This window comes from Pholis gunnellus (assembly GCF_910591455.1).
Source record: "Pholis gunnellus genome assembly, chromosome: 15".
Lineage (NCBI taxonomy): Eukaryota > Metazoa > Chordata > Actinopteri > Perciformes > Pholidae > Pholis > Pholis gunnellus.
This window is the reverse complement of record NC_136542.1, coordinates 413,541-435,707: the sequence shown is the minus strand read 5'-3', so window position 1 is coordinate 435,707 and position 22,167 is coordinate 413,541. Positions and strand designations below refer to the sequence as shown.

Below are 22,167 nucleotides of genomic sequence, written 5' to 3'. Positions count from 1 at the left end.
GTCTTTTATAGACGTCAATAGTATTAAAATAAAGTGCTGTTTAGTGCTCTGAGCTGATAACGTGATGTCATCAGAGCCGTTCTCACTGCGTTCATGCTGATCTGTACAGAAAGTCCTTATTGTTTTATATCTTCATAAATTAAGTACACGTCTGTATAGAAACAGGTGAGGCATCATGTGGTGTCATTCTATAACTTTGGGATTAATAGTTCTGATTTCTCGTGAAGCTGGTGTAGGTTTCTCTTTGAAGTTCCATCGCTATGGAAACCGTTGATGCGGGCACGTGATGAGCTAATTACTGCAGATTAATCCACAGATGAGTGTTACCTCCGTCACTGAGGTTTAGAGGTTTTCATTCTGATAGTCTCCTCACCCACTCCCACCCTTTCAAAATAAAAGCCCCATGGATTAATTTAACAGAATTAGACTACTACTGCTAGTATTACTACAACTTCTGTTGCTACTATTACCACTAATGCTACTACTAGTACTACAACAAATGCTATTACTGCTACTGCTACCACCAATACTATTACTACCAATACAACCACCACAACCATTACCACTGCTATTCAATTTGTATTAAGTTATAGCAACAGCACTATTGCTATAACTTTGACAGTAACACTTTCTTTCAGTTTTTCCTGCATTGTAATTTAGCTTCTTTAGATAAAAGTTTAACTTATAATTCAATATTTTTGTGGCATTTGTTTTTCAGCGTTCCGATGCGTTTTCTAGTTCTTCATTCATTTGGTAACGTTGGGCCACTTTACCCATAATGCAGCGGTGATGGCAACAATCACAGGTTATCCAGAAAAGGCACATTTTGTCAACATTTAAACGTTTAGTAATTTCCCACCAACAAACATGTTAAGTTATTTGGATTTGTAGTCAAACGGCTCAACTGAGGACTGACCCCGCCCCCACAGGTGATGTCAGTCTTCTCTGATTGGTCAGACACAGTGGCAGGAGAGCGGGTCTCTGTGTGAGCTCGTAATGACTCGTACTCTGTGATTGGTCAATTTCTGCAGCTCAGAGATCAGCCGCAGCAGACGAGGACTCGGCTGGTAGACGACCCGGCTCGGGTCCGTCGGGTCTGGTTTGTAGAACGAATCCAGAACCTCCAGAGTGACGAGAAGCTGAAGCTGCTGCAGATTCAGGAAGTCACTGTCCGACAGGTGATGATGTCTGAAACACAAACACTCGAGTAAACAACCAGCAGGTAGATACAGACACCAGCAGGTAGACCAGCAGGTAGATACAGAGACCAGCAGGTAGACCAGCAGGTAGATACAGAGACCAGCAGGTAGACCAGCAGGTAGATACAGAGACCAGCAGGTAGACCAGCAGGTAGATACGGAGACCAGCAGGTAGACCAGCAGGTAGATACAGAGACCAGCAGGTAGACCAGCAGGTAGATACAGAGACCAGCAGGTAGACCAGCAGGTAGATACGGAGACCAGCAGGTAGATACAGAGACCAGCAGGTAGATACAGACACCAGCAGGTAGATACGGAGACCAGTGTCAGTGACTCACCTGATCCGGAGTGTCCTCAGGTGAGGGAACAGCTGTGGGAGGAGTCTAACTAGGCCGGAAGAGGAGCTCCAGGGTTCCAGGTGCAGGTGTTCCAGGTGAGGAGCTCTGTGCGAGACCACCTGCAGGTCTTCAGGCTGCAGGTCCACACAGAGAGTCAGACTGAGGAGGGAGGATGGCAGGAATTCGGCGTACACCGCCAGAGGATGGCCTCCTATTGGATAGGACAGAGTGAGGTTATGATGACATCACTGTCACAGTACAGCTGCAGTAGATGTCGACACTCACCGTGCACACTGAGGCTGCGGAGCTGCGGCAGTGACGTCAGCCATGTTTGCAGGTGACAGATGGGACCAGGTACGGAGTACAGGTGGAAGATTGACAGGCTGAGGAGGCGGGACAAAGGCTGCAGAACTTCCTGTGTCACCACGGCGTCGTAGTTCAACAACTGGAGGTCAGACAGCTGCAGAGCGCCACCACCTGGTTTAAGACAAGCATAACATTTATATCAACCTGTTATTACCCGTCATCTCACCTGTTATTACCCATTATCTCACCTGTTATTACCCATTATCTCACCTGTTATTACCCGTCATCTCACCTGTTATTACCCATTATCTCAACTGTTATTACCCGTCATCTCACCTGTTATTACCCGTCATCTCACCTGTTATTACCCATCATCTCACCTGTTATTACCCGTGTCATCTCACCTGTTATTACCCATCATCTCACCTGTTATTACCCGTGTCATCTCACCTGTTATTACCCGTGTCATCTCACCTGTTATTACCCGTGGTATCACACCTGTTATTACCTGTGTTATCACACCTGTTATTACCTGTGTTATCACACCTGTTATTACCTGAACATCCCATTTCCCAAAAAGCATCATGGGGTTCAAGGTTGGAGGAGGCTTGCTGGAGGGGTGAAGGGGCTAAAGGACCGTGTGATACCTGCTGATTGGATGTCACATTTACCTGTGAGGTGGGCGGGACTGAAGAAGTCACGTGACAGTGTTCTGTAGGTAATCATGGTCCAGGACAAGTGTTTCAACTCAGTCAGGTGAGTCAGGACGCCGCTCAGCGTCGGGACTCTCAGACTGCCATCGTGGTGCAGCTGCAGCGAGGTGAGACGAGTCAGCTGACTGAGTGCGGCCAACAGGTGAGAGGCGGGACAGGTGAGCTTCACGTTACACAGTCTGAGCTCCAACAACCGCTGACTCAGGGAAAACAGGAAGTCAACGTTCTTCAGCGGCGAGGAACAGGAAGTGACAGACAGACGCTGCATCCATTGGAACAGCTTCAGCTCATCGACGCCCACTTCCCTCCAGTCATCCAATCGCAGCGCACCGAGAGCAGGAAGCCAGGTGGCGAGCTGCTTCAGGTATTTCCTCTTACCTGAACGCACCGAAATCACGTCCACGCGCCTCTGAGCCAGGCTCCGCCAGAAGGGCCGGTTGTACCGGGAGAAGTTCCGCAGGGCCACGCTGAACCCGCGCCAAAGGGGGCGGGACTTATCCAGCAGGTGCCTGAAGTAGACGCAGGTGCAGCGCAAGTTCAACTTGTCGCTCCAGGACAGGAAGCCGAACACCTGAAGCCACAGCTCGGCCGGAAGCTGCTGCAGCACCAACATCTTTTACGAAGAGACGGAGTTCTGTCTGATCGATTATTGATTATTATTAGTCCAGATATTCAGATGTTCAGACGAAGGGTGACTCTCGTCGTCTTCTTCTGCTGCTTCCTGCTGCGTCAACTAGAAGAGATCGTGTGGCAGCTGCAGGAGGTCTCACTCTGTCTGTTATTTTATTGTGATGGGTTCTCACTCTGTTGTTTTATTGTGAAGAGGTCTCACTCTGTCTGTTGTTTTATTGTGAAGAGGTCTCACTCTGTCTGTTGTTTTATTGTGAAGAGGTCTCACTTTGTCTGTTGTTTTATTGTGAAGAGGTCTCACTCTGACTGTTTTATTGTGAAGAGGTCTCTGTCTGTTATCTTATTGTGAAGAGGTCTCACTCTGTCTGTTTTATTGTGAAGAGGTCTCTGTCTGTTATCTTATTGTGAAGAGGTCTCACTCTGTCTGTTATCTTATTGTGAAGAGGTCTCACTTTGTCTGTTGTTTTATTGTGAAGAGGTCTCACCCTGTCTGTTGTTTTATTGTGAAGAGGTCTCACTCTGACTGTTTTATGAAAGATTTAAAATGTATACTTCTATATAAACATCTGATGTCATGTTTTATGAATAAACATAAATAAGTACTTACACGGTTTTGAAGAAAATGAATAAGCACAAAAGAACCATTGAGAGTGAAGGAGAGGTGGTCGATCAGCAGGAGGCGCTGACTCGCTGCTGGGGAGGAGATCCACCACCGAAGAAGAAGGGAACCCGGAAGTTGAAAGTTGATACGTCAACGTGAGCGCCTGAGCAGTCCGCCATTAAAATAATAAAAAAAAAGGAAGAAGAGGAAGAAAAGGAAGAAGGAGTCGCTGGTTCGATGGCGGGTGAGTGAACACGCTGGTTAGATGAGCTGCTGCTCTCCTGTAGAGGAGGTGAGGTCACTCCTCAGCAGCAGGGGGCGCTGACACAATACTGAGGTGAAGTCGGACAGTTTTCATTTGCCCTCAAAGAATAAACAGGAAGTCAAAGAAACAGTGACTTCCGGTTAGATCTGTAGGCTATTTGTAGTTTAAAGATCTCGTTCGTATTTATTTATGTGTTTAGAAATATATATTTATGTGGAAATATACATCTATCTACATTGTATTCTATCCTTTGTTTCTCTGTCTGTGAAACACGTTGCTGCTCTCTTTGATATGTGTTGTATAAATAAGCTTTATTATTAATGTTATTATTACATGTTACACAACATGAGACTAAGCCAACAGTCGAGTGTTAAATATTACAATTACACAGAACATTTTGATTTTCTGCTAAACGTGTTTGTTGTCAAATCTAAGAGCCAATCAGCTCTCTGATCCGGAGACAGTCAGGCGTTTCCCATCATGCATTGGGTCACCTCTAAAATCTGCAGCTGCCTGGCTCTAGTGAGGTCATCGTTGACCACGTGTTCATGACGTCAGAGAAAGTCGTACACAAATCTAACCGGCATTGTGTCATATATGTTATATATGTTGTCTCGTCAGGTGACATCACAGTGACCCAGGCCAACAGGAAGTGCTCTGCTGTCACTGGAAGTACCCGAAAAATCAAAGATAACGCAGCCGACTGGCACAACCTGATGGTGAGGTGGGAAAAACTCAACGAGGACGGATTCAACGTAGCAGGAAACCTGGTGGACATCAGACTGACACGGTGAGTTTACTTTACTTAGTTTAATTTAATTAAGCTAGTTTAGTTTATTATTGATAGATTCAACATAGCAGGAAACCGACACGGTGAGTTTAAAGGAGCAGTGTGTGAGATTTAGTGACCTCTACTGGTGAACTACAGATTGTGTGGGAGCTTTTCTTATCTCTAGAGACAGTGTTAAGTTTGTCCCCTCTGGGCTGCTGTAGAAACATGGCGGACTCCGTAGAAGAGGACCCACTTCCTACGTAGATACAAATTACTTTCTTAGTATCAGAATGAAAAAGTAGTTATAAATAATATATTCCATTTCTGCCATTTAATCCCCCCTAAATGTTACACACTGTTCCTTTAATTAGTGTATTTAAATTAAGTTACTTCAATGAGTTTCATTAAGTTAGTAATTAAGTAATTACTATTACTTTAATTAATTTAGTTTAATGTGGATTTAGTAGTTTTGATTTAGTTGGTTAAAGGATTTTTTTCATCAATTTACTCTCCTTCAGTTCTCAGAGCGATCAGCTGCTGGTAGTGGACGAGTCTTCATCACCTTCATCACCTTCATCACCTTCATCACTTTCATCAGCTCCAGCGCAGCAGACAAGTGGAGCTGCAGAGCTCCAGGACGAATGCTGCAAGCTGCAGGACGTCGTTGGCAAAATGGTGACGCTTCATTTAACTGAATTTAACTGAGAAGATACTTTCAACAAAGATGAAACTCTGGAGATCTTTTCTTGCAATCAGGAGATCAGAATAAAACATATCATTAGTAATTATTAGGTTTTCTCTGTATTATGAATTATTACGTCATTATCATATGGAGGAGGATCAGGGAATGGTGACTACTTTAGTGTTTGTCTTCCTTCCTGTCAGGTTGTTGTGGTGAAGAAGATGGAGCGTCTTACGGCATCACAGCAAGGCCTCCAGGATCTGGAGGAGTTTCAGTTTGGACTTGAAGGAAGAAAGTGTCCTCTGTTTCACAGCTGGAGCGCCAAACACTTCAGTGAGTTTACTTCTTCACTGAACTCACCTGTCTGATGCTTCTTCTTCATGTTTCAGACGTCTGAAGCTTCTTCTTCATGTTTCAGACGTCTGAAGCCTCTTCTTCATGTTTCAGACGTCTGAAGCCTCTTCTTCATGTTTCAGACGTCTGATGGCTCTTCTTCATGTTTCAGACGTCTGAAGCCTCTTCTTCATGTTTCAGACGTCTGAAGCCTCTTCTTCATGTTTCAGACGTCTGAAGCCTCTTCTTCATGTTTCAGATGAGTTGTCTCGTGTCCTGTTGGACTCCTTCAGCCAGGAGCTGAAGTTGAAGCAGACAATCCTGCAGGAACTAGCCCATACTGCGACCTCTGACCTCTGCATGGTCTATCTTTCCTGCTGGCTGCATCAGCCCTTCATCACCCCCCAGACCAGACTCACCCTGGAGGCTCTGCTTTTGGAGACCGGACACCACCCCCTTTGATGTATTTAGTCCTCCAGATTCATGTGATCATGTCAGAGTGTTGGAAGCAGTGGGGAACTTCACCTCGCTGTCAATTCATCTAGTTTATTGAACAGAGAAGATCTACTTCCTGGACACATATGAGCAGATGGTCCTTGTTTTTAAGCCTGAAATTCAATGTGTACGTGACATATGTATTACTCTCTGACATTAAATGTATTTAAATTGTAACTGACTTTGTCTTCATGTAAAAACAATAGTTTTTTTTGTTACTGCAGTTTTCCTTCTGCTGGTGTTGCACCAAACCTCCAGCAGTGAACCGCGGCCTTAAACTTGGAGGAACTGACTCTCATCCTGACCCTAAGCTGCTCCAGTGCTGCTGAAGGTCACATTCTGAAGGAGCCAGTAGAACCACATCATCTGCAAAAAGCAGGGATGCCATACTGGACACTCTCCTGGCAACAATGTCCAGAGCCTTCAGTGTCTCACGGCACATCTCATCCACACCAATCAGCTGTTTGACTTCATCATGTGATGGGTCTTATCCAGAAACTTCAAACTCTGCCTCCTCCACGGAGGATGTGTTGGTCGGGTTCAAGAGTTCCTCAAAGTGTACTTACCACATCTCAACAATATCCTCAGTCCGGGTCCGCTCGTCTGCCCTTCTAAACACAGCCTGAGACCAGCCCTGCTTTCCCTTCCTGAGTCGTCTGTTTACCTGAACTTTGAGGACAAATGAAGATCCTTCTTCATGTTCTCCCTAAACTCCTCCCGCACCCGTGTTTTTACCTCGGCAACCTCCACAGCTGCAGCCCTTCTGGACCAGTGTTACCCGTCTGCTGTTTCTGGAGACCCCTTCTTCACTGCTGGCGTCCACCAGCGGGTTCTCAGGTTGCTGCCGACCACAGCTCCTAGCAGCCGCTTCCACAATGGAGGCTCTGAACACGGCCCACTTGGATTCCATGACCTCAGCGTTCCCCTGGATCCAAGACAACTTCTTCCTGAGGTGAAGACCTTGCTCACAGGGTCCTCAGCCAGACATTCACCCTGGCTACATGTTTGTGTTTACCAGGTCTGTCCGGCAGCCTTCTCACCATCTCACCACCACATTCCACGTCCCTAGAGGTCGTCTGCGCTGACAGGTTGGGTTGGCGTGCCCAGGTTCCCACCCTCGCATGCCGCCCGGCTCACATTGCAGCTGACCCCAAAACCTTTTCCTGTGAGTGGTGGGCCCGCAGGGCCCCTGAGACCACTTTGCCTTGGGAGTCCCTACCGACAACACAACTCTCAGGGTCACACAAACCCTCCACGCTCATAATACCCAAATTAAATCTGAAGCAAAGTAACCAAAAAGCATTTTGAGGGAATGTCGACTGTAATGGAAATACAGTTTTAAATGTGATGGAGTGCAAAAGTAACAAATAATAAAATATAACTTCCCACAAAACCAAACGTAAAACAAACGTGCTGCAGATGAGACCCGAGCACCTTTGTGTTGATGATTCATTAAACTTCCATCACGTGAAATCACAAAGCAGAGCTCAGAGTTCGTCACATCGGTTTATTGGAGGAACATGAAATGTTTTAACGCATTCAGCACGATCAACACGACAAATCACTTCAGTTTCATCCGTCCAGTCCGTCCTCACGTCTCCAAACAAGTACAAATGTCCAGTTTTATAAAAAGTAATAAAATAGTGCAACTTTTTTTAAACTTTGTTTTTTTATATCCTACATATAAACAGCCAACTAATCCGTTTCTATTGTGAAAGGAACATGTTTATTTACTGAAACACGGGGGGACTAGTTTACAAATTTACAATCACTTCAGATTCATTAAAAAAACAAAAAGCAGGAAGACCGGGCTCCCCCCGAGGAGACCGGGCTCCCCCCGAGGAGACCGGGCTCCCCCCGAGGAGACCGGGCTCCCCCCGAGGAGACCGGGCTCCCCCAGAGGAGACCGGGCTCCCCCCGAGGAGACCGGGCTCCCCCCGAGGAGACCGGGCTCCCCCCGAGGAGACCGGGCTCCCCCAGAGGAGACCGGGCTCCCCCCGAGGAGACCGGGCTCCCCCCGAGGAGCCGAGAACTGAACGAACCAGTCAACGAAGGAGCTGAACTGAAACGGTAACGACGTCTCGTTAATCGTTGCCGAGTGGAAACTCATCCTCTCATCTCGATTAAATGATGTCGCTCATCTTTAGATGTTGAATCTGTTGACCCGAGGTCAGGATATCTGTAAATATTAGATATGACCACAAAATAAAATGAAAATTGGTTTCAACTTGTTTCTTAAATGCAAAGTTCGGTCTGAAGAAGAAGGAACGAGACGTCGCATCAACGGAGTTTGACTGGAACGAGCCGGGTGAGATTAGAACCGTTCGTCCTCGGTGTTCAACTGGAACAGATTCAACAGGGCGGAGCTTACAGAAACCCCAAACCAGCAGTCAGTGGTCTGGCAGTGCCCCCTTCAGGCTGCTGTGTTCATTACACCCACAGTTATAATAAAGTTTGTACTTTGTACACCTTTTATAAATACCACCTAAAAATAATCCAGTCACTCCGTCATCCTGATGTGGTTCAGGTCAGATTCTGGTCTTGCTCAGTCGAGATTCTGTTCGGGTTCACTGAGGAGCTTTGGCTCCGTCTGAAGCCTCGATGCCCAGCAGAGCCTGGACCGCCTCCAATGGGACCCCCTCTGGTGTCTGGATGTGCATGGTGGTCCCGTCCGGCCCGTTGACAATCACAATCCGGTCTACACCGGGCTCTGCCATCTGGACCGTCAGGCCCTCGGTCTGGATGTAGATCTCTTGACCCTCCTGGAGCTCTTTGGACTCGCAGGGGTCCGCTGAGCCGGACTCTGACAGGGTGGAATCCCTCTGCTGGAGCTGAGAGGAAGCCATCGTCTGGACTGAGCTGGACTCGGGTGTCTGGGTGGAGCTGGACTCAGGTTTCTTTGAGTCTGTGTTGGTCTCGGGACTTGAACCCAGAGCTTTCTCCAGCTCGTTCATTTGGGCTGTGATGTCACTGCTGCTCAACACCTGGTCCTGGTTTGTCTGCAGAGACTTCACCTGGACCGTCCCCTGGTCCTCACCTGGGGTCAGCTCCATGGGCATGGCAGGGGGCGGAGCCTGGGTGGAGGGCGTCTTAGCAGAGATGGAGCCGGGGGAGCTGAGGGACCAGAGAAACACATTCAGATCAGACCAGCCACGTAAACCCGGTCTACGTAGGACTTGGTCTACACACAGACAGGGTCACCTCACCTGGAGGAAGGGTCGGCACTGGTGGTCAGCAGTTTGGATCCGGCTGAAATCACCAGAGGAGAGACGGAGACCGAGCAGGGCTTCAGAGAGGAGGGCACAGAGGGCACTGTAGTCCCACCTCCAAGGAAAAGTGAAAAGAAAGAATCAGGATGAGTTCAAATAGTAGATCCACAGTCTATGAATGAGCACAGACGCAGTAGTTGTACCTGTTCTGTGCGTCTCTATGCCATTCTGGTGAACTGGAACACTGTTCTCCATCTTGAATCTCTTTGAAGGCGGCAACATCTTGGAATTCTGGGAAACACAGTTTCTGACTGAATCAGATTGTACCTGGATCAGGAGTTTAGCTGCCACAGAGTCCTGGTTTCTATCAGAGTACAACAGGTAACAGATCCAGGTCTCTGAAAGCAGGCTCTGATGTTTACATGTGCAACACAGGAACAACATGCTGCGTTTACCTCCATGTATCGGACGTTCTTATTGGTCAGACTGGAGCTGGGAGACGCTCCAGGAACCACCTTCATCCTGTTCACCTCATCCAGGATTCCCAGAGACCTGGCAACCTGAAACACAGTACAGTCCAGTACACAGGCCTGGCCATCGGTACACTGCTCCATAACCGACCTCCAGAGGAACGTAAAACACAGAAGAGCTTCTCACCTCGATGTTCCTGACCTCCAGCGGTATAACTCCGCCCTGCGGGCTGATGATGTAATCCTGAGCCGCCTGTCTCACCTGCGCCTGCAGGGACTCAAACTCACGGTAAATGTCTGGAAACCGAGTCCGAGCCGGACCGCTACCCTCCACCTGAAGACGACCAGAAGACACAAAACACAAGTTAAATAAAAATGTCTTCTTGTTAGTAACAGCTGGAAGGAGACCTCTATAAACCAGGGTCACAGGGTGTAGAGTTAGAGTATATATGCAGCGTACCTTTGCCAGAAGCACCTCCCACAGACTCAACACTTTGGTCAAACGAGGAAGAACAATGTCCATCAGCTCCTCATCCTCACACTGCTCCACCAGCTGTGAACACATGGTCGTTATGGAAACAACAACAACACATCTCGGTCTTCATTATATCACAAAGTCCACTTCCTCCTCTTACCTCCTGCAGTCTGTCTCGTCTCCTCTCCACCTGCTGCTCGGCAGTAACCATGGCGACGGCCAGCTTCGGAGGTCGACCGCGACGGCCCCGCCTACCGACGAGCCCCGCCGCCACCTGAGAGTCGACCAATGAGAGGACCCGCTTATTTGAGTTCAAATGCGCCCGTTCATACCGGCTGCTGTGCCGGATCCTCAGCGGTTCAGTTAGAGACGGATTCATCAGTGAACTCACTTTAGGAGGCGGTGCCAGTGATCGGCCTCGGCCTCGGCCCCGGCCCCGCCCTCTCCCACGGGGCCTGCCGGGGCCCCGGGGATTGAGGCCCCGGATTCCTACAGCTGGTGCTGGACCCCCCTCCTGAAGACAGATAGAACATGAACTAGTTAGTGAATTACTACTCAGTTAACCACATAGTAATAGACTAGTTAATGATAAACCAGAGGAAGTAACCAATGAGAGCTCTGATTGGTCTCCTACTCTGTTTGATGCCGTGTCAACAGGTTTGTCCTCTGTTGTTGTTGTTGTTGTTGTTGTCGTCGTCGTCATCGTCGTCGTCTTCACCTCCTCCTCCTCCTCCTCCTCCTCCTCCTCCTCTCTGACTCCTCCCGTTTTCTCCTCCTGTGATTGTCCGTCGTCTCTGAGCGGGTGTGGTGCGTTGTCGGGCAGGTCGGCGGGCTCCCCGTGAGTCGGGTTCAGTTTGTAGTGCCGGTTCAGGCCTCCGAGACCAATGTAGGCCTTGTCGCAGGTCTGGCATCGGTGGGACCGGGACTTGTGGCTGTAGGTGAGAGAGACGCCGGGGGCGGGGCCATCTTTCCTGCCGCCTCCATCCTCCTCCTCCACGCTCATGTCGGAGTAGTCGTCGGAGTCGGACTGGTGGCTGTCCGCCAGGTCTTCCGTCTTTATGAACTTGTAGTCTTTGGCTTTGTACTTCGGTGGTCTGGAGACTCGACCAGATCTGGTCTGGACCTTCGGCGCCCTCTTTTCTCTCTTCTTCGCCTTCTTCTCTTTCTCCCTGTCTCTGTTCTTCACCGCTGGGGGCGGGGCCACAGCGGCGGGTCGGTTAGCAGCAGGTGTGGCGCTCTCTGCTGGTACGACCGCAGGTGGTTTACCTGGACTCTTACAGGCGACTGTCATTGTACCGTTAGCGGGGGCTTTAGGCGGGGTCTTGGCGATAGAGGGGGTCTGGACTCTGATGGGGGACATTGCAGGTTTCTGACTCGGGCTGGAGGTGGTGCATGCCGATGTGGTGTTGTGGACCAATGGGAGCAGAGACCCGACGAGGGGGGAGGGGCTCTGCAGCAGCAGCTGGATGGGGGGGTCCCCGGGGTTCTGCTGCAGGAAGAACTGCTGACCCGGCTGACCGACCACAGGCTGGATGTGGATGATCTGAGCGCTGCTCACGCTGCCGTTGGCCGACAGCTTCACCTGCGGATTGTTGACGGCTACGCTCTTCTGCTGGAGGGCCGAGAGAGGCTTCACTTCCTTTTTGGGGGGAACCTGGATCTGGATCCTGACGGGCTCCGACTGAAAGGACAGAAAAGCAGATGATAACTCTGAAGGGATCGAACCTGTGACACACAGCTGCTTCACGTGGACGACATCGTGATCTCAGGATGAACAGCTGCTACATGAGAAGCTTTCAGCCATCAGTTTTTAATTGAATCTGTTCGAAATGTAAACATGATTGATCCCAGAAAATAAAGATCAAATCTCTGTGATTCAGGTGAAAGTGGTCCTTTAGTCTCTGGACCAGGTCCACACTGATCTGGATCAATCTTTAAACTGTTACAGGTGTGTCACCTTCTCAACATCTGCAGACGTCCAGCTCTCTGTGGCTCTTCCTGCTTCTATCTAATTCATTTTCTCCTGATCTCAGATTAATCCTCGACCTCTTGTGGGGTCCCGACCCTCAGGTCGGGGAACCACAAACAGAACCGGGACACGGTGAATCTACTACAGTCCGGATGAACTGATCTTCTGAATCACCTTCTTCTGGACCACCTGCACCGAGCTTCCGGTCTGCTTGGCGACCTGCTGGGCGACGCTCTTGAGCTGCTGGGAAGCGTTGTTCTGGGAGGTGGACTTTAAGTTCTGCTGGTTCAGACCGTGCTGGGGGACCTGGACCTTCTGCTGGGGGACCTGGACGTGGACCTGCTGCTGAGACTTGGTGACCTGTGGGGTGGGAAAAAAACTATTAAACATAGTACCGGGTATGTTTTTTCTCGCATTAATGCAGAATCTATCCACAGCTACTTGTGAAGCAGACACTTCTGCTGCTAACTCAACTCTCTGGTTAACGGCTCCACAGACACTGACTCTCATGGAGCAAAGGCAGCAACTCCTCATTCCATTCAGCTCGCTGCACACATGTGTCACATGTATGTTCTGTTAGTGAGGCTCCTCAGTCACAGCTGAAGGATTGTAGCCGACCCCCCTCACCCTGGACATGAACTGTTCGATCCCCTTCCATCAGGACCAAGACCTCCATCAGGTCCAAGACCTCCATCAGGTCCAAGACCTCCATCAGGTCCAAGACCTCCGTCAGGACCAAGACCTCCGTCAGGTCCAAGACCTCCATCAGGTCCAAGACCTCCATCAGGTCCAAGACCTCCATCAGGTCCAAGACCTCACGACACATCAACAGTTTCTTACCGTCTGCAGTCGAGCTCATTAACAGAGACCAGGACCCACTGACTCTCATCCAGGACCAGTTCTACCGGTCACTCTGCTGCACATCCCTTCAGTGTTTCTATGTTTCTATGTTTCTATGTTTCTGTGTTTCTATGTTTCTATGTTTCAGTGTTTCTATGTTGAAACACACAACACTGTACGTACTCAGGTCTCACGTGTGTGAAGTGTTGTTATCTGTGTGTGTGTGCACTATATTCTACATGTTAATGTTATTATTGTGTGCACTGTGTTTAATGTTTAATGTTGTGAACTATCCACCAGGTCAAAGTCCTTGTATGTGCAACATGGTTCTGGTTCTGGTTCTGGTTCTGGGGAACATGTTCCGTCCCACTCCCCCTTATTGATCACAATCACCATCTGATCAATCCTAAGTATATATTCATAAACACATTAAAACATTCTCCATCACACCTGGTTGATGACCTGCTGCAGCTGGCTCGGGTCCAGCAGGGCCGTGTTGTTGTGGACCGGGATGGTTTTGACCAGCTGGCTCTGCTGGAGCAGCTGTGCGGCCTCGGAGTCTGAGACCTGGACGACCTGGTGCTGTTTGGTGAGCTGGTCCAGCAGAGCCCGCTGCTCCTCTGCGGACAGCCCGGAGCCCTCCAGCAGGCTGCCGTCCGGCTGCACGTAGATGATGGTGGTGGTGTCGAGGCTGGTGAAGTCTGTGCCCACCAGGATGCTCTGTTCTTCGGTGCAGCTCTGCAACAACGAACCGCTGTCATCCTCGTTGTCCGCCATTTTGGCTGGCGAGGCTAACTAATTCTGTTAGCTTAGCTCAGTCTTAGCTCCCAGTCAGGTGGTCGATCGATACCACCGATATATATGTCTCGTTATACAACGTGTGTGTGCGCCGTTGAATAAGAAGGACAACATGGACGTTAGCGGTGAAACGAGCAGCAGCTAACGGCTAGCTAACGGTTAGCTAACGGTTACTTCTGGACTAGCTTACTTTAGTCAGTCAGCAGCACGCGGGAGCGCGGAACTCCCGGACTGGAATAGGCACCGGACCGGATTCGCTGAGTTTCAACGCTAAACACTTCAGAATCAGAATCAGCTTTAGTGGCCATGTATGTTTTTAATAAAGTATAAACAATTATATATATAGATATATCTATATAAAACAAACACGAGACACAGTAAAAAACAAGATCAAACAAGTAAATAAGTAATTAAACAGTAAAGAATATTAAATAAGTAAAACAAATCCACAATAACTACAATATAACACAAAATATGATATATACAGACATAATAATTGTTTGTAATTGCACAATGTGATGAATCAGCTTACACATTATTAGAGACAATAATTACACATAATAAATGATATAAATGTTGTTGTCTCATCTCTAATCATCATAACTAACCTGTAATAGTTTCAATTAAAGTAGCAAAGCGCAATACTTGGAAGCAGTTTCCAGGTTTTCCAACCAGCAGCCATTGAGTTTCCGCTTCCGGTCGTCCATTTATTTAATTTATTTATAAAAATGATCCTGAGATGAAGATAATAACTAACATATCACAGACAATATTGTAGTATTCTATTGTTTTATTATTTTAGTGGTTTTAAAACACATAAATACATAAAGACGTAGAGATGAAAGGTGCAGTACCGCGGCCTGTCGGCGGGGGCGTGGTTTGTTGACAGCAGCTCGGGATCAGATCAATATGGAGTCTGTCAGACAGACAGGGCGATTGTCAGACAGACATACAGACCTCCTTAACATATCGGTCTGTAAATGAAACATCTGGAACATCTGGCACATCCTTTGATCCTCCAGCTCTCAGTAAAGGACTCACGGTCTTCTTCTTCCTCATGCTAACTGTTAGCCTGCCTGCTAGCATTGAAAGGTAACCTGACGGTTGCGTCAAACCAAACTACATTCAACAATACGTCAATTTAATATTTATCTCAAGGTAGGACGAGAAAAATGACTGTAAAAGCCCAGTTTAAGGTGTCTTAGACTTGGTTAAGTTGCTGTGTTTAATTCGGCATGTCAACTTTATCAAAAACCGCGTTTAAATGACGTGAATTTAAATTTAAATGATCTGTTTACGTTCGTTTCCGCCCTCCAGAGAAACTCCAGAAAGGCACAAACTGCAGATAATTCACAAGACTTCACTTTTATCTTTTTGTAGAATGCTTATGTTGTTATCTTGAATGAATCCCAACGACTCTTCATGTTGTATTAGTATGTCGTCAGATGAGGAGACGAGGGAACAGGAAATTATGCTTTTTTGAATGGAGTTTGGTGCAGAGTTCATGGCGTCACACCAAACTTCTATTTAACCTTTCTCTTATGACGTCAGCTGCAAAACATGACGTAAGACCTTTTACAATTCGGTATATGTCAGTTAGATCTGAGCTGTTGTTGAGGTGGGACCAGGACAGGAAGTGAACGATTAAACCTGTGTTGTTTTTAATGAATTGACTTTTCAGGACCAGTTGAGTCCACTTCGGAAAAAACAATGGCGGCCCCCTCTTCCTCCTCCGTCCTGAGGGAGTTCTGCCCGCTCTACTACCTGCTGAATGCGATCCCAGCGAAGGTAGGGAACCAGGAAGTGACCCAGACCAGAGTGCTGATGCCGACCATGCTGATGCTCCTCTCTCTCCCTGCAGGTGCAGCGCGGGTTCAGGTCCGTCCTGGTCTACCTGACGGCTCTGGACAGCAGCGGTGACTTCCTGGCGGTGGGCAGCAGCACCGGCATGCTCTACCTGTACTGTCGTCGCCGAGCACACATGAACAAGTACAGCCTGGAGGTCAGAGCTCTTCTTCTTCTTCTTCTTCTGCTGTGGTGCTCAGTCTGGTTTTACAGGAGGTCCAGCATGGGGCCCTGGTCTAGTGGGGCTCTTCAGGGAGAGACACCTGTCCTCAGTAGAGCTGACACTTAGGTTTTTTTTAAATTCAAACATTTGTTGCGGTCTCTAATCACAGCAGAGGGTTTGAAGGGTTTTGAAACCAGTGGAGCAACGTCTGCTGTACAACCAGAAACCAGTGGAGCAACGTCTACTGTACAACCAGAATCCAGTGGAGCAACGTCTACTGTACAACCAGAAACCAGTGGAGCAACGTCTGCTGTACAACCAGAATCCAGTGGAGCAACGTCTACGGTACAACCAGAATCCAGTGGAGCAACGTCTGCTGTACAACCAGAAACCAGTGAAGCAACGTCTGCTGTACAACCAGAATCCAGTGGAGCAACGTCTACGGTACAACCAGAATCCAGTGGAGCAACGTCTACGGTACAACCAGAATCCAGTGGAGCAACGTCTACTGTACAACCAGAATCCAGTGGAGCAACGTCTGCTGTACAACCAGAATCCAGTGGAGCAACGTCTGCTGTACAACCAGAATCCAGTGGAGCAACGTCTACTGTACAACCAGAAACCAGTGGAGCAACGTCTACTGTACAACCAGAATCCAGTGGAGCAACGTCTGCTGTACAACCAGAATCCAGTGGAGCAACGTCTGCTGTACAACCAGAATCCAGTGGAGCAACGTCTACGGTACAACCAGAATCCAGTGGAGCAACGTCTACTGTACAACCAGAAACCAGTGGAGCAACGTCTGCTGTACAACCAGAATCCAGTGGAGCAACGTCTACGGTACAACCAGAATCCAGTGGAGCAACGTCTACTGTACAACCAGAAACCAGTGGAGCAACGTCTGCTGTACAACCAGAATCCAGTGGAGCAACGTCTGCTGTACAACCAGAATCCAGTGGAGCAACGTCTACTGTACAACCAGAATCCAGTGGAGCAACGTCTGCTGTACAACCAGAATCCAGTGGAGCAACGTCTGCTGTACAACCAGAATCCAGTGGAGCAACGTCTACTGTACAACCAGAATCCAGTGGAGCAACGTCTGCTGTACAACCAGAATCCAGTGGAGCAACGTCTGCTGTACAACCAGAATCCAGTGGAGCAACGTCTGCTGTACAACCAGAAACCAGTGGAGCAACGTCTGCTGTACAACCAGGATCCAGTGGAGCAACGTCTGCTGTACAACCAGAATCCAGTGGAGCAACGTCTGCTGTACAACCAGGATCCAGTGGAGCAACGTCTGCTGTACAACCAGAATCCAGTGGAGCAACGTCTACGGTACAACCAGAATCCAGTGGAGCAACGTCTACTGTACAACCAGAAACCAGTGGAGCAACGTCTGCTGTACAACCAGAATCCAGTGGAGCAACGTCTACGGTACAACCAGAATCCAGTGGAGCAACGTCTACTGTACAACCAGAAACCAGTGGAGCAACGTCTGCTGTACAACCAGAATCCAGTGGAGCAACGTCTGCTGTACAACCAGAATCCAGTGGAGCAACGTCTACTGTACAACCAGAATCCAGTGGAGCAACGTCTGCTGTACAACCAGAATCCAGTGGAGCAACGTCTGCTGTACAACCAGAATCCAGTGGAGCAACGTCTACTGTACAACCAGAATCCAGTGGAGCAACGTCTGCTGTACAACCAGAATCCAGTGGAGCAACGTCTGCTGTACAACCAGAATCCAGTGGAGCAACGTCTGCTGTACAACCAGAAACCAGTGGAGCAACGTCTGCTGTACAACCAGGATCCAGTGGAGCAACGTCTGCTGTACAACCAGAATCCAGTGGAGCAACGTCTGCTGTACAACCAGGATCCAGTGGAGCAACGTCTGCTGTACAACCAGAATCCAGTGGAGCAACGTCTGCTGTACAACCAGAATCCAGTGGAGCAACGTCTGCTGTACAACCAGAATCCAGTGGAGCAACGTCTGCTGTACAACCAGAATCCAGTGGAGCAACGTCTGCTGTACAACCAGAATCCAGTGGAGCAACGTCTGCTGTACAACCAGAAACCAGTGGAGCAACGTCTACTGTAGAACCAGAATCCAGTGGAGCAACGTCTACTGTACAACCAGAAACCAGTGGAGCAACGTATTTCACTGTGTTGGTGCATTTGAATGTCAGTTGATCAGCGGTGTGTTCATAATGTTTGACTTTAACCGAGCTATTTCAGTTTAAAGAGACAGAGATTAACACTGTGTGTGTGTGTGTGTGTGTGTGTGTGTGTGTGTGTGTGTGTGTGTGTGTGTGTGTGTGTGTGTGTAACAGGGGAAGAGTGATGCGATCACAGCTGTGAAGCTGCTCAGCTGTTTTGATGATCTGGTTGCCGTGGGAACAGCATCAGGTCGAGTTGCAGTTTTCCAGCTGGTGTCTCCACTTCCTGGTCGGAACAAACAGGTGAGAAGTTCGACAGGTGTGTTATAACTACACAGAGAGACAGGTGTGTTATAACTACACAGAGAGACAGGTGTGTTATAACTATACAGAGAGACAGGTGTGTTATAACTACACAGAGAGACAGGTGTGTTATAACTATACAGAGAGACAGGTGTGTTATAACTACAGAGAGAGAGACAGGTGTGTTATAACTACACAGAGAGACAGGTGTGTTATAACTACAGAGAGAGACAGGTGTGTTATAACTATACAGAGAGACAGGTGTGTTATAACTACACAGAGAGACAGGTGTGTTATAACTACACAGAGAGACAGGTGTGTTATAACTACACAGAGAGACAGGTGTGTTATAACTACACAGAGAGACAGGTGTGTTATAACTATACAGAGAGACAGGTGTGTTATAACTACACAGAGAGACAGGTGTGTTATAACTACACAGAGAGACAGGTGTGTTATAACTACACAGAGAGACAGGTGTGTTATAACTACACAGAGAGACAGGTGTGTTATAACTATACAGAGAGACAGGTGTGTTATAACTATACAGAGAGACAGGTGTGTTATAACTACACAGAGAGAGACAGGTGTGTTATAACTATATAGAGAGACAGGTGTGTTATAACTATATAGAGAGACAGGTGTGTTATAACTACACAGAGAGACAGGTGTGTTATAACTACACAGAGAGACAGGTTTGTTATAACTACACAGAGAGACAGGTGTGTTATAACTACACAGAGAGACAGGTGTGTTATAACTACACAGAGAGACAGGTGTGTTATAACTACACAGAGAGACAGGTGTGTTATAACTACACAGAGACAGGTGTGTTATAACTCTAGATTAGATTAGATTATTTAAGAGAGAGAGAGAGTGTGTCTCTCTCTCTCTCTCTCTCTGTAGCGTTGGAACACACCTGTCTCTCTCTCTGTAGCGTTGGAACACACCTGTCTCTCTCTCTGTAGCGTTGGAACACACCTGTCTCTCTCTCTGTAGCGTTGGAACACACCTGTCTCTCTCTCTGTAGCGTTGGAACACACCTGTCTCTCTCTCTGTAGCGTTGGAACACACCTGTCTCTCTCTCTGTAGCGTTGGAACACACCTGTCTCTCTCTCTGTAGCGTTGGAACACACCTGTCTCTCTCTTTGTCTCTAGCTGAGGCGGTTCGATGTGGTCGGCCTCCATAAAGGCTCGGTGACGTCTCTGGCGTGGAGCACCAACGGAATGAAATTGTTCTCAGGAGACGATAAAGGACGAGTTGTGTTTTCCTCTCTGGACCTGGACCAGGTGAAACCACAACAACAACACTACTAGTTACTATACATGAATCCTTTTGTTTCTGTCATGAGGAAGGAAAGAGTAGTTCATTAATGGTGTGTGTGTGTGTGTGTGTGTGTGTGTGTGCAGGGTGTGTGTAAACCCGTGCTGCTGCTGGAGGAGTCCTCCGCTGTGGTCCAGATGGAGTACAGTCACCAGGTGCTGCTGATCTCCACACAGCACAGATCTCTGCTTTACTGCACTCAGAAACAGGAAGTCCAGCAGCTGGGCACCAAACCACGCAAGAGGTAGACATGTGACGTACATCCCATAATACAAGGACACAGCATGTCCACAGTAGACATCCTATTAAAGACTTTACAGTGTTGTAGTGTTGACAGTATTTTATCTGTTGGTTGCAGCAGCGGCAGGTTCGGCGCGTGCTTCCTGCCGGCGCTCTGTAAGCAGAGCGACCTTCAGCTGTTTGCTGCGAGACCTGGACTCAGACTCTGGAGGTCTGACATCAGAGGACAGGTCGAGGACACGCGACAGCTCAAACCACTCTTCAACACACAGGTACCGTGGAAACATACGAGGGACGGACCTGAATCCTCTCTGACCGAAGATGTCTCTTATTATTCAGGAGAGGAAAGACATTATTGATGAGTCACGTTATGTTTCTTCTAATCGATTCATGTCATGGCCGACGGCTTTACACTCACTCGTAGTTTCATTTATTTGACACATTATTGAAAAGGTATTTCCAGCGGGCTGAGAGTGAACAGCTTTCCACTTGAATTACATTTTCTATGTTCTGTCTGTCTGTCTGCCTGTCTGTCTGTCTGTCTGTCTGTCTGTCTGCGTGTCTGTCTGCCTGTCTGTCTGTCTGTCTGTCTGTCTGCCTGTCTGTCTGTCTGTCTGTCTGTCTGCCTGTCTGTCTGTCTGTCTGCCTGTCTGTCTGTCTGCCTGTCTGTCTGTCTGTCTGTCTGTCTGCGTGTCTGTCTGCCTGTCTGTCTGTCTGTCTGTCTGTCTGCCTGTCTGTCTGTCTGTCTGTCTGTCTGTCTGTCTGTCTGTCTGCCTGTCTGTCTACTCAGATTCCTCAGTTTGAGTTGTTTCCTCATCCCGGTCCAAACGGAGCTTACCGTCCAGAAGACAGACAGCTCGGTCTGCTCAGCTGTTTCCTCCGAGACGGCTGGATCCTCAGCTGGAACGAGTACAGCGTCTACGTCCTCGACTGTGTTAATGAGGTACTACAACTACTGATAATACTGTGTTAATGAGGTACTACAACTACTGATAATACTGTGTTAATGAGGTACTACAACTACTGATAATACTGTGTTAATGAGGTACTACAACTACTGATAATACTGTGTTAATGAGGTACTACAACTACTGATAATACTGTGTTAATGAGGTACAACTACTGATACAACTACTACTGTGAATGTTGATATCGGTGTAAAGTTGTGCGTTTGCTGTGTGAAGGTGATCGTCGGAGCGCTGGAGAGCAGCGGAGACATCGTGTCAGTGTCGTGTTGTGACAACGAGATCTTCATCCTGAAAGGAGACCGAGACATCATCCGTCTCTCCAACAGCCCCGAGGGACTCTCCTCCAGCTGTGAGTACTACTACTACTACCAGTAGTATGTGTATATATACATGTACAGTAGTAATAGTACCACTACTGTTCTGCTCCCCTCACTCTAACCCTCCACATCTACAACACATCTACAACACATCGGTTCTGTTATTACAGTGTTGTTGTTTATATTTGTATTTGTATAAAAGGTGAAGTGTGTTCTTTACATTCCTGTAATCCTGAACAAACATCCTAATAACCCAAATAAACACGACCAATAACCGAGTACTCGACTATCCGGATCCACTGTAGTACCGTCGATGTATTCAACTCTGATGACAGGTTTTATACTGTATATATATATATACACATGTATATATATATATACAGTATATGTATACAGATTATCATCCTGTCTGTCTCTCCTCTCCAGCGCTGGAGCTCTCCGTCCATCAGGCCTCACCTCTGGCCACGCCCACCATCCTCCCACCAACCGGATCGGTTGAAACGGCTCAGCCAATCAGAACCATGGCCATCATCGTAGAGGGCGGGGGGCGGGAGCAGCCGGGGGGAGGATGGGAGAGGCCCTGCGAGGAGGGAGAGAAAGAGGAGGAAGTGGAGGAGGCGGAGGAGCAGCTTGAGGTGATGTCAGCCGTCTACAGCACTGGTTTCAGTGGTCGACTCGTTCTCCTGCAGACTGGTGAACTAACCCGTTACTGGTTCTCTAGGTGATGGAGCCGCCCTGCCAGCACGCCGGTCTGTT

General features: G+C 48.1%; 4 protein-coding genes across 5 annotated transcripts in view; 2 read left to right on the top strand and 2 right to left on the bottom strand.

The window, feature by feature from the left end:
• Positions 1 to 62: 62 nt before the first annotated feature.
• On the bottom strand, positions 63 to 3,704 carry LOC306706821 (uncharacterized protein). The gene is made up of 4 exons (XM_079174048.1): positions 2,515 to 3,704; positions 1,823 to 2,014; positions 1,538 to 1,748; positions 63 to 1,188 (listed from the first exon to the last, which is right to left on the bottom strand). The coding sequence occupies exons 1-4, from the start codon at positions 3,167 to 3,169 to the stop codon at positions 954 to 956; spliced, it is 1,293 nt and encodes a 430-aa protein (XP_079030174.1). The 5' UTR covers positions 3,170 to 3,704; the 3' UTR covers positions 63 to 953.
• A 200-nt stretch (positions 3,705 to 3,904) lies between these two features.
• cinp (cyclin dependent kinase 2 interacting protein) lies at positions 3,905 to 6,500 on the top strand. Its single transcript, XM_079174321.1, has 5 exons — positions 3,905 to 4,031; positions 4,674 to 4,842; positions 5,343 to 5,499; positions 5,710 to 5,839; positions 6,099 to 6,500. The coding sequence occupies exons 1-5, from the start codon at positions 4,025 to 4,027 to the stop codon at positions 6,299 to 6,301; spliced, it is 666 nt and encodes a 221-aa protein (XP_079030447.1). The 5' UTR covers positions 3,905 to 4,024; the 3' UTR covers positions 6,302 to 6,500.
• A 1,333-nt stretch (positions 6,501 to 7,833) lies between these two features.
• On the bottom strand, positions 7,834 to 14,265 carry znf839 (zinc finger protein 839). Its single transcript, XM_079174884.1, has 11 exons — positions 13,748 to 14,265; positions 12,632 to 12,817; positions 11,123 to 12,169; positions 10,880 to 11,002; positions 10,649 to 10,762; positions 10,474 to 10,566; positions 10,201 to 10,347; positions 9,999 to 10,103; positions 9,747 to 9,834; positions 9,541 to 9,658; positions 7,834 to 9,448 (listed from the first exon to the last, which is right to left on the bottom strand). Exons 1-11 carry the CDS (start codon positions 14,072 to 14,074, stop codon positions 8,902 to 8,904), a joined length of 2,895 nt encoding a protein of 964 aa, XP_079031010.1. The 5' UTR covers positions 14,075 to 14,265; the 3' UTR covers positions 7,834 to 8,901.
• Positions 14,266 to 14,998: 733 nt separating this feature from the next.
• The window catches only part of tecpr2 (tectonin beta-propeller repeat containing 2), a 22,254-nt gene continuing 15,085 nt past the window's right edge, over positions 14,999 to 22,167 (top strand). For both annotated transcript variants that reach the window (XM_079174157.1, XM_079174156.1), the window contains exons 1-11: positions 14,999 to 15,187; positions 15,777 to 15,883; positions 15,957 to 16,097; positions 18,434 to 18,562; positions 19,721 to 19,852; positions 19,973 to 20,130; positions 20,245 to 20,398; positions 20,917 to 21,069; positions 21,311 to 21,443; positions 21,838 to 22,046; positions 22,133 to 22,167. The exon at positions 22,133 to 22,167 is cut by the window's right edge and continues 188 nt beyond it. In XM_079174157.1, the coding sequence (XP_079030283.1) occupies positions 15,806 to 15,883; positions 15,957 to 16,097; positions 18,434 to 18,562; positions 19,721 to 19,852; positions 19,973 to 20,130; positions 20,245 to 20,398; positions 20,917 to 21,069; positions 21,311 to 21,443; positions 21,838 to 22,046; positions 22,133 to 22,167 (1,322 nt within the window). In that variant the 5' untranslated portion in view covers positions 14,999 to 15,187; positions 15,777 to 15,805. The remainder of the gene's footprint in view (positions 15,188 to 15,776; positions 15,884 to 15,956; positions 16,098 to 18,433; positions 18,563 to 19,720; positions 19,853 to 19,972; positions 20,131 to 20,244; positions 20,399 to 20,916; positions 21,070 to 21,310; positions 21,444 to 21,837; positions 22,047 to 22,132) is intronic.